Below are 12,231 nucleotides of genomic sequence, written 5' to 3' on the forward strand. Positions count from 1 at the left end.
CTTGGCTTGCCTCACTACGATTATCATCTCTCTGTTCCAGTCTCCCATCTCTGCTTAAGACCAGAAGGCCACTCAAGGCTCAGGGGCTCAACCACCTGGGTAACGAGTGGCTACCTCTGGCAGAAAACATTGCTGATCTGGCTACTGGACTCCAAAACTTTGTAACATCAATATCATTACACACAGACAGACACACACACCATGACATAGACAGACACCTTGACACAGACAGACACACACACCATGACACAGACAGACACACACACACACACACCATGACACACACACACCATGACAGACAGAGACACACACACACACACACACCATGACACAGACAGACAGACACACACCATGACACAGACAGACACACACACACACACACCATGGCAGACAGACACACACACACACAGCATGACACAGACACACACACAGCATGACACAGACACACACACACACACACACACACACCATGACAGACACACACACACCATGACAGAGAGACACACACAGCATGACACAGACACACACACACACACCATGACAGACAGACACACACACACAGACGGACACAGACACACACACACACAGCATGACACAGACACACACACACACACACCATGACAGACACACACACACGCACAGCCTCCATGTATTGGACTTATTGTCCTAGCACATTTAACAGATGCTAATCGGATTAAGATCTGGAGAATTTGGAGGCTAGCTGGATGTGGACATGGGTCATCATGGGCACCGACTGCTGTGCGCAGCAAACTACGATGCAATGTGTGTTCTGACACCAATCTCTCATGGTCAGCATTTGGTTTATCAGCAATATGAGCTACAGTAGCTCTTCTGTGTGATCGGACCAGACGGGCTAGCCTTTGCTACTCACATACATTAGTGAGCCTTGGGTGGCCATGACCCTGAAACTGGTTTACCAGTTCCTTGCACCACTTAAGGTAGGTACTAACCACTGTATACCAGAAACACCACACAAAACTTGCTGTTGTGGAGATGCTTTGACCCAGCTACTTATCCATTACTATCTGGCCTTTCTCAAAGTCACTCAGATCTTTCCGCTTGAATGTCAAGAACTGATTATTCACTTGCTGCCTAATATATCTCACCCTTGAAACACTCAAAACTCTCTTCACCTGACAGTGGTTTTAATTTTGTAGCTGATCAGTGTATGCTCACTTACGTAATTTGGTGGCCATGAGAGCAAGACTTTTGCAAGAGTTTTAGTATTTCTATAATTGGCATCTGATCAATTAACACTGCACAGGTACAAAATGATTATGTTGAACACATAGAGTGAATCCAGTCATCAAGGTCTGGAGCACAATACCACTGCTTTGCTAGGTTGTATAATAAAACAATAAATGTAAAAAAGGTTACTCATAGCAGCTTAGAATATTTTTAAAAGCAAGGTGAAATTAACATTTAAAGAATTATTTTCCCATAATTAAAACAGTTAATATTCACCCAAAACTTCTGTCAGTACTGGATTTAACAACAAACACATTAGGACCCACAGACTGGAAACAATGAAATATGTGATGCGGGATGAATTTATCTAGAGATAGTAGTTATGCATTAAGGAATCAATTGCTTCACATTTGTTTTATTTTTGTTACAGGAAAACTGGAAAACTGCAATGGATTGAAGAAACAAGCAATGGATTCATTCATTCATGTGGCTTGGTCATATAAATGTAGAATATATTTCTGACATTAACATGTTTGTATTTTATCCAAAATATTAAATATAATATATGCTCGGCAGCACAGAAAATTGGAAAACAACACAATTTACATGGAAAAATGCATTAAAAAAATTTGGCAAGAAGTCTTCTTGAATATATTACATCACTGTGACAAAGTCACCTCACATAGTAATACCATCATGTAATGTATCTGAAAGTACTGATGCTACCTAAATTCTCAGTGTTGTATTCGATTACCGTAACACCACAATTAGAAACACAGACTATCTGCCCCCGTCCATGAGTAGGTAATTCGCTATTATTTTTTACAACTTAATTAGAATGTTTTTAACACCGTAAGGTAAGTATTGCATTCCCGACTTTTCAACTAAATTCTAGATGTTATCCTTACCCAACTTCATTTTACTGATCTCAGAAGGCTAAATGACTGAATCGACTTTGCTAAGATTTGAGCTCTGAGATACTGCACCTGGAGTCCTAACCATTTATAGAGAGCGGACATAATTCCCTTAGCTGAAGTAGGGGCAATAGCAATGTATTTGCCTGTCTGGATCTGTATTCCAGACTAACTATACTTCATCTCTAAGTATAAATGTAGCTTTGTCTGTGAATTACTATGCATTCAATGGCTTGTATAAATATGTTGCCAATTGCCATGCAGGTACATTGTGTTCTTTAGTGAACTAGCATAATGTGGCTCCATAAAATTGAATATATTTAGAGAACTAAAATAATTTGTTTCATTTTGTATTGATTGAGTCAGCAGGGTATGTTCTGGTGTCGTATTTGCAATCTGTCAAAGCGCAGTCTTTAGAAAAACAAGTGGTGCCACTAAAATCATTTCAGACTCCAAGCACTCCTGGAGTCAGCACCTGCGCCTCACTTGCACTTACCGTGATAATTAAAACAGTGTCCCTGATGTGAGATCTACTTAAGGCTGCATTTATTTTGCAAAAGACAGCAGGGGAGGGCAGAAAGCTCAAAACTCATCCTCGATAAGTAATGAGCTTGTTGCTTGGAAAAGAAAACTTGTTTTATATCCAGTAATTAACATTGTAAGCACCAGAAGTACAGAAAACCAGATGCTCATCACTTGGCATGCAACTAGTCACATAAGAATGTTTTGAATATGTTTTAAAACATAATATCAAGATGTAGCATGACTTTCTTCATAGTTGTGTAACACTTAACAAAATATGTTTTGTGTATTAACAATTCAGAATACTATTGTTATTGTAAAAGGGGTTCAGTAAAGCATTTACAAGAGTACTTGGTCAATGTTTTAAATACAACCACTGTCTCCCCCTGCAAGTTGGGCCAACTGGTGATGTTAGACTTCAGGCATTGCTGTTATAGTGCAGGTAACATAATGAAAGGAGATTAATTAGTAAACAAGAAAGATCATAAGTCTTGTCAACCAAAATGACGAATCAGGTACTGTAAGGTCAAGAAAAGACCAAAATACAAATATGGATATACACCAGGGATGCACACATACACTGCCGTTACTTTGCATTATTCCTGTATGTCAAAATTAGTTGTCATGAATTACTTATATATTTTGTTCAGGCACTGAACTTAAGGTCATCTCAGTAGTACAACAATTAGAATGTTCTCGGTTCATTCTTCCTGAATCTCAGAAGACATACAGTAAACAGAAGAAGTAGTGGTTAAATAGTATAAGATTAGAGGAACACTGTCACATTAAGAATACAAAGATGTATTCCTTATACATCCTAAAGCCTATCTGGGTCCCGTCCCTTTTCCACCCAAAAAGAAAGTGTGAGGATTTGAAAGGTGAATATTGCTAACAGTTCAGCCCTCACCATGCTGCTCTCCTTGCTGTCACTACTACTATTTCCATATACAATAGGGAAGCACTGGGAGGCTTGTGCTCACGTGCGGCAAAACTCTACACTGTGCCAAGTAAATGCTGATCCAGGAGCAGCATTTGATAGATAACTTGGTAATTGCAGATGAAGACCCTGTAGTGGCTGTCTTCCTTAACCATCTTCTCTTTTTGTATTTGTATTTACTTTGTATCACACAGCCTTGTTACCATGCTGCCGCCCATCCCATGTGTTCCCTATTAAGGGTTAATAAGTATATAGGGGTGTATATAAAAAACACCCCTCTCTGTCTCATTAGAGATATCTTTGCCAGAAGCTCAAGGAAGCAGGCTGAAGGGTCAGTGTTAGGACCCGCTAAGGGGCATCTGCCTTGACATTGGCAGGTGGGCATTCCCTCCAATGGCCATTGGAGCAACTAAATGACCTCCATTTGTCTAAATATACATAGGGATTAAGGAGAGAGCGCAGGTAACTTTTTCTTTTCTTTGGTTTTTACTATATATTGGGGCTGATGTGTATTGTAGTCCTTGCTGCTGGCCCAGTAGTAATGGGAGTGAGCGCAGGACTTTTTGTATTTGTACTTCCTTAACCAAGCAATGTAAACACTGCGGTTCCTACAGAACAGCAAGGCTTTAAATTCCAAGCCTCAAAACGTAGGAGCACAGCACCTTTAGTGTCCCATTAAAGGCAAGCAAATAATATATCTACATACAACAGTTCAATTGTATTATTATACAACTCTATTATCTGGCAGTGAAGCCTGACACTTTAAATGTTTCTGTATATTGATATATTTTTGAATTCTTAATTCTTTCGAGTAGGTCTTGAAAGTGTGGCCCAGCAGCCTGTGGATTTAATATGTGCCAAGTGACAAATCCCATAACTAGTCTTGGCTAGGATTAATATTACATTGGGAACATATGAATTCCACATACCTCCAGGCAGCACTTTCACATTCTGCCTTAGAGAATGAAGAATGAAGAGTTAGGGAATATGTGTCTGATTCAATTATTAAGCAAGCTATTTTCTGTAAACAATAGCCTCACAGCTTCAGATCATAAATTTGTAATTCCGTTCTCATACAATTTTCTTTATAAAATAGTCACAGAATTATGTCTTTATCAAAGACTTCACTTTTCAGAGAGAATATCTTTCACTGTGATGTTTTACACTAATGTATGCATCTATTATATCTATTCATTTATTATATGATTGACTACATTATCAAGGCACACACAGAATGGTGGATTTTTTTCTTAAATTGGACCTGTCACTTTCGTTGGTCTTTGCATATTTTGCAAAAGATCCCCAATGGTGACATTGTCACTTAAGGTCTGGTAGACATTGGGTGCACTGGAAGGTAGGTATACTTAGCACCTTCATAGCTGCCACCATGTTCTTCCTGATGCCTTTGAATCCATTAAGAAGTTCCACAAACAAACTTTTTCAGACTGGCCGATGGACTCCGAGGGTAACTCTCTCAGCTTACCTAGTGGGTCCATTCACCACTTCACTCTCACCTTCCAATTCTGCTACTTTTTAACCCCGTCATTTGGTCACACTGCCCTTCCTATTGTGGTTTTATACACCACCTCCTCTAGATCGTAAGGTCATTCGAGCAGGGTCCCCATCAATCTATTGTTCCTGCAAAAATCTCTAATAGTTTGTCTAATTTATTATTAAAGTCCCTTTAGTAATATTGTAAATCTATGAGGAATTTGTTGTCCCTATACATATGCCAATAATAATAACAATAATAATAATCACACCAGAAGGAGCCACATCAGAAGAACTTATATTTCCTACCTGTTCTGTGTTGAATTTTGTATATATTGTGTATTAATATTGTTTTTGTATTTTATTGCACCCTAATGTATCAATGCAATGTTTTGTCGACCCAGGACATACTTGAAAACTAGATAAATTTCAATGTATCTTTGCTGGTAAAATATTTTATAAATAAATAACAACACTGAGCTCTGTGGAGTAGACATTTGAGTATGGTGCAAGAGAGTCATAGGGGACACCTGGCCATCATCATATTTTACTTTAACTGAATGTTATATATATATATATATATATATATATATTGTCAATTTCAAAGGTGTTCCTTGAATTTAAGTGACATTTACTTTAGTTAAAATGCATTAAAAATAAATTATGTATTGCATACAATTCTTACCTCCAGTAATAAACATGCCTGGAGCACTGGGTACCCAGGCTAAACATTGAACAGAAGCAGCAGCACTTGGTAAACTGAATGTGGTGATACAACACAAGGATTCAGAATCTACCAGCCGGATTCCATTGTGCAAATTAGCAACTAGAAGGTAATCTGTAGACAGTGGGTCCCATTCTAGAGCTGTCACTGGATCTTCCTCGTCTGTTCCTTCCAGGGATTCAGGTCGTAAAACGTGCTTTTGACTCTTGCATCCTTAAAAAGATAATATATATTTCTAAAAATTAGAGGAACATGAACCAAACTACTTTATCCTATGATTGTAAAAGAAAATGTTACTTGAGACGAACATAGAGTTAGTCAAATTTGCTATTTTGTTAAATTCCAGGTTTTTCAAATATTTGCATGAGGCAAAGTAAACATATCAAAGGATGTGTGTGATTAACAGGGCAGTCTGTGTCTGTGTTTTCAAAAGTCTTGAATGCACCAATTTCTACTTTTTCCATACTTCATTTGCTGTTTTTGATCCAATAAAAATGTATTTGCCATAAGAGGCAATTTCTCACTGTGGCTTTGTGAGACAGATTGCAAAATGGCATTATGATCTCAAAATCGCAATAGGATCTGTTTGTGAATAGAGAAGATGTTAGTAAAAATTGTCATTCTTAGTTATTTTAACTCCACAAATCATAGTTAATTTAAAGGGAAACTCTATATCCAAAAATATGTATACTTTTAAAACATATAGTTAATCATTGCAAAAAAAAAATATGCATTTACTATAATTTGCTCAATTATTTCCTAAGCAATAAAAGCCATTAACTAACTACAGAACTGGCGTCTCCAACTAATGAAGATAAATTTCCTTTTTGCCCTTACTTCCTTGTTAGTGCTGGACATTGTCCAATCAAATGCATAGAGGACAGAACTCTAGTATAAAGCTTACCATAAAGATCGGTAGTTTTATTGATAAGTAGGGCTGCATTAAAAAAAAAAATCAGGAATGCATTACTTCAAGTCCTGTTTTTAAAGGACAACTGTAACCTCTACACTATTTTTTAAATGATGATCTTTTCGTCAAGTTTTAAAATGAAATAGATTATTTGTTAAATTAAGTAAATGTAAAAAAAATGAGAACATTTAATGACACGATCCTTCAGCCACATACATGCCCCTGGGGTCAGGCAGGGATGGGTTTCTCATAGTTTTTACATATACTTTCTTTAAAAAGAATCTATTTCCTATCAAAGCTTGGCGGAAGGATAATAATATTAAAAAATTGTTTTGAGGTGACAGTTCTCCTTTAAGTTTTTTTTTTTTTTTTAAGTATCCTTTAAGTATTATTGTATATTTAAACAAAACTACAAATGTTATCTTGGAACTATGCCAAATTCCTATGAACATTTAAATAAAAGATGTTTTAGTATAATTTTTTCTGATTGTACTATTTAATTACTTATTTGAAATCTTAGATATTTATGTATAAGTTTATATTCATATATATTTGTACCTACATCTCTTTTCTTATCTATTTTTCTTCTGGAATTTCTGTTATGAGGACTATGGACTTCGAGAATAATAAAGTTGAATGCAAATGAATCGCAAATACTTCCAGGAACGAGAGAGTTTCGACAATTGTTAAATCCCTAAAATGTTTAGGATCTAAATTAATGTTTGGTAATTAACACTAACCTTATACCAACCCACACACGAACACTGTGCCAACTATGCCCATTTCCCAATGTGACTCTAACTGTATACCTAGCATAATTTTAACCTGGACTCTACTAACACCAAAATTGCAGTTTAAAATATCACAATGTAAGTACAGCAGCATGTCATACACTTCAAGAAGTGGTGGTTTTCAATAAATGATCCAAGTGACAGGCACACCATATCCTAAAATGGACACTGACATGACCGTTCTGATGGTTTGGTTTTCACATCACATTTACAGTTTTCCATTAATTAAAATCCACAGACCCAGCTGTCTGACTCCACATATTTGTGGAGAGAATTCAGTGTGACTTACGTTGATACCACATCTCCCAAGCATCTTTCCAGTACAAGCCTGTGGAGCTTCCTGTCTCACACTTCATATCTCTCTGCTTGAGAGCTCTATTTAGAGACCTATTGTATTGTAGGTATCTCAGTAGAAGCCCAGTTTTTAGCAAATAGAGGTAAGGCAGCTATACAGGTATGTAAATGTAGGTATATCAAATGTCCAGGATATTTTTCTTGGAATAAAAATAATAAAAGACATTCTGGGGTATTGGATATAATGAACCCAGTGTGTAATTGAATGAGAAAGATGACAGTACAATGTGCAAATTACTACTTTTGGGCGTCTGCCATTCCATATGAATGCATTCATTAATGCCTGTAAGGATCAAGAGAAAACCCTGAGGACAGTGCAAAAAAAGATATTGCAGTTAGGCAATATGTTCATTTGAATGGCCAAGACCAAGACTTTACAGTGCCAGAGTGCTAGTGTTTTTTTATTTTGCAATATAAATATATTCACAATGCACTTGCAACAAATTGATTAAATACTCTTTAGTTCATTTAGCACTAGCATATTTAATGTATCTCCCATTCTAAAATTAGTATAGCACCCACCAATATTGGGGTACAATGTTGTGTGTGCACTGTTCCTTAATCTGTATTTTGTATCCATTTTGGTATCTATGGCAGCACCACTGCTGATAAATGCATGTTCTGTCTGTGCCCTCAATTCCCTTTTTTTTCTCAATGTCGTCCTACAGGCATTAAAGCCCACTCAGTGTAGGATGGCATGGAACGTCCTAACATCAGGAAGGGGTTAAAGGACAACAAATATACCCCATGTACCATTTACATTTTCCTCCTTTTATGCTTTAAAGGAAACTTATTGTGTTACAATACAAACACATTTTCCTAATACTATATTGTACTCTTCCTATTTAGGTTAAGTTATACTTACCTTTCTTCCCTCATAATGCCAGTCTCACTGTCACCGTTTGGCCTCCTTGGCTGACATCATCAAGACTGATGATCTTAGACAATTCAAAACTTCTCCACAAGGAAGCATTGTGAGGCTACTGCGCATGTGCAGCAAATCGCCATGCCAATCAAAGCTCTCTACGAGCAGCATTTGATTGAGAAGCGATTCTGACAGGGCAAGTGCCTCTAGTGGCTGCCAGGAAGTATGTATATGTGTTGCACTACAAAATCAAATACAACTTGATTCATAAAAAACAAAACAAAAGTAATGTGTTACAGTGCAGGGTTAAAACTGAGTGGTCAGTGCATCAAGACCACTTCATTGAGAAAATGTGTTGGATAAATTGCTATAATTTGATGGATTTTAGCTTAGCTCCAATGTCTTCTTTGTTATGTAAAACACATATGCATACAACATGGAGTTAAATTAATAAAGTTCAAAATGTATCCATGTTATAATAATATTTAAATCACTTGAATTTCAGATAATATGAATGTGGTGCTCTGCTTTTACATATATGTTAAGTAACATGTAAAATCTGCTATTTTTTCTTTTTCAATTTATATTAAATAGTTGCAGAAGCTAATGTGATGACTAAGTGAGTCATTTTACCTGAGATGACTTGGAGGCATATTTTGTCTTCTTAAAAACAGGAAAAGAACAGTTTTAGTTTGCTATTTTTCTTATCTTTAGATGTCAGGCAAACAAAGGACTAAAACTACCCTTCGTCACATACTCAGTATACACTGTAATTTAAAACATGCTTAGAGACAGTGGCGTACACACACTCTATGGGGCCCCGGTGCGAAACTGATCCGTGGGCCCCCCCCCTAACGTGAACCTCTCCCCCCCTGACTGTGGGCCCCTCCCCCCCGACACATACATACAGACACAAACACATACCCCCGACAGACACATACGTACATACACACATGCAGACACATACATACAGAGACACACACGCAGACACATACATAGACACACACACATACACACATACAGAAACAGACACACACACACAGACACAGACACACAATCATACATACACAGACATACATACAGATACACACACACACACACACACACACACAGAGACAGACAGACATACACACAGAGACAGACACACAGACACATACATAGACACACACACATACACAGACATACAGAAACAGACACACACAATCATACATACACAGACATACATACAGATACACACACACACAGAGACACAGACATACATAAACACATGCAGACACATAAATACAGAGACACACACGCAGACACATACATAGACACACACACATACACAGACATACAGAAACAGACACACAATCATACATACACAGACATACATACAGATACACACACACACACAGAGACAGACAGACATACACACAGAGACACAGACACACATATGGATACACACACACAGAGACACAGACATACATACACACAGATACAGACACAGACATACACACATACAGACACACATACACAGACATAAATACACACAGACACATATACACAAAATGTTTCCTACCATGTGTGGGTCCAGTGGTGGCTCAGCCTAATGGGAGTCAGAGTTCCCACTCTGACTCCCTCTCCCTCCTCCTTTCAGTTTCCTCCCGCGTGGGCTGTCAGTATGCTGGGAGGAGTGACGTGCGGTCACTTCCTCCCAGCGTGTGATGTCATCACAGGGGGCCCGGTCGCGCTCTTAAAGCGCCCAGCGCAGACCGGGCCCCCTTACAATCCATGTCCATCGGGTGGCCCTGACAGCATGGGCCACCCGATGGACCCCTTGACATGCGGCCCCGGCGGTTTGCCACACGGGCCGGGGCGGCAAAGCGTGGCAGCTGCTACCCGGTCGCGCCGGGGCCGCAGGGCGGCCGGGCCCCCTGGAGTGCCGGGCCCGGTCGCAGCTGCGACCCCTGCGACCGCGGTACGTACGCCACTGCTTAGAGACTCAAAGTATTAACATCATTATTAATTTTCTATTTAAATCGTTTTAGAATTGTCCAGATCTTGCATTGCCAGTAACACAATTTGTTGGAGCTGATTATAAACATGTTTGGCATATCACTCTTGGTCAATTTTTCAGCAATGAACCTCTGACTTGAGGGTATTTTTCTGTACTTAAATGGACACTATAGTCACCAAAACAACTTTAGCTCAATGAAGCAGTTTTAGTGTACAGATAATGCCCCTCCAATGTTACTGCTCAATTCATTGACATTTGAGAGTTAAATCACTTTTGTTTCTGTTGATGCAGCAATAGTCACATATCACCTTGCTATTACTCCAATTTTCCAGCAGATGTTAAAAAGGAAAGGATCTACCTGTTCACCTCTCTCCCTCCCTCCCCACACTGACAAGTAAAGGGATAAAAACTCCTTAAACACTTACCTGATGCCAATGCTAAAGTGCCTCCTCTGCTAACATCAGTCAATGGGGGGACCTAAAGCAACCGCACGGTGAATGCTGCTCGCGCATTATGCCTTTCCTATAATAACCAATGAATCAATGCTATGGGGTTTTAGAAGATGTTGGTCTTGCTCATGCAAAGCGTGAGTCAAATACCATGAAAAGCGAAGTTCTTCTGGTGGCTGTCTGTGAGACAACAACTAGAGGCTGTCTTAAACCTGCAATGTAAACACTAAAGTTTCTCTGAAATGCTAAGGGGATAGGGACAGTGCACCCAGACCACTTCAATGAGATGAAGTGGTATGGGTGCCTATGGTGTCCCTTTAACTTGTTTTAGAAGTATTTATCTCCTGCTCTAAAATCTGAACTTTAATCACACACAAGGCTTCTGCAGAGTTTAAAAAGCTATTAATAGAGCAGAAGAGAATAAATTCTAAATGAAACTATATTAGCTATAAAGGACGTTTAAACATTATTTCTCTCTTTGAAGAAAGTGTTTAGGAAGGCTGTTACCAGCAGCCAGGTGTGACTAAGGCTGTATTAACAAAGTAATTTAACTCCTAAATATCAGAGAATTGAGCAGTGAAACTATGGTGCCATGATAGCCTCCCTTCCATCCGGCAGGTCTACAGTCTCTGGGTGCTGGATTTCGGTTGGAATCCTCCATTCATAGTAAGTAGTTTCCTGGTGTTGACATCCATTGTGACCAGTTCTTCTCTTATCAGGTTATTATTCCAGCTGGGTACCTGATGACCGGTAGGGCATATGTGTTGATGGCTTGGATCTTGTTCTTGCCATTGAGCTGGGACTTCAGGACCTGTCTGACTCTTTGGAGGTACTTGGATGCTGCATTCCTCCTTGTCTCTTCCTCATGGTTGCCATGCATTTGTGGTACTCCCAGGTACTTGTAGCTGTTCTCTATATCTTCTATTTTCTTCTATTTAGCTTTCTGGAACTTCAACTCCTTCTGTCCTTCCCTCTTTTTGCTATCATCCGCCCGCACTTCTCTAGTCCGAACGACATTTCAATGTCTTTGCTGTATATCTGTCACGTATTCATCCGCACATAAAAA

The 12,231-nt window shown here is 38.8% G+C and overlaps 1 protein-coding gene across 2 annotated transcripts in view; it reads right to left on the bottom strand.

Annotated features, from left to right (window-relative positions):
* The window catches only part of WDR17 (WD repeat domain 17), a 110,583-nt gene that overhangs the window by 52,706 nt on the left and 45,646 nt on the right, over nucleotides 1-12,231 (bottom strand). For both annotated transcript variants that reach the window (XM_063458160.1, XM_063458159.1), the window contains one exon: nucleotides 5,759-6,010. In XM_063458160.1, coding sequence (XP_063314230.1) covers nucleotides 5,759-6,010 — 252 coding nt within the window. The remainder of the gene's footprint in view (nucleotides 1-5,758; nucleotides 6,011-12,231) is intronic.

The sequence above is a fragment of the Pelobates fuscus genome, chromosome 6, assembly GCF_036172605.1.
Source record: "Pelobates fuscus isolate aPelFus1 chromosome 6, aPelFus1.pri, whole genome shotgun sequence".
NCBI classification, from domain to species: domain Eukaryota; kingdom Metazoa; phylum Chordata; class Amphibia; order Anura; family Pelobatidae; genus Pelobates; species Pelobates fuscus.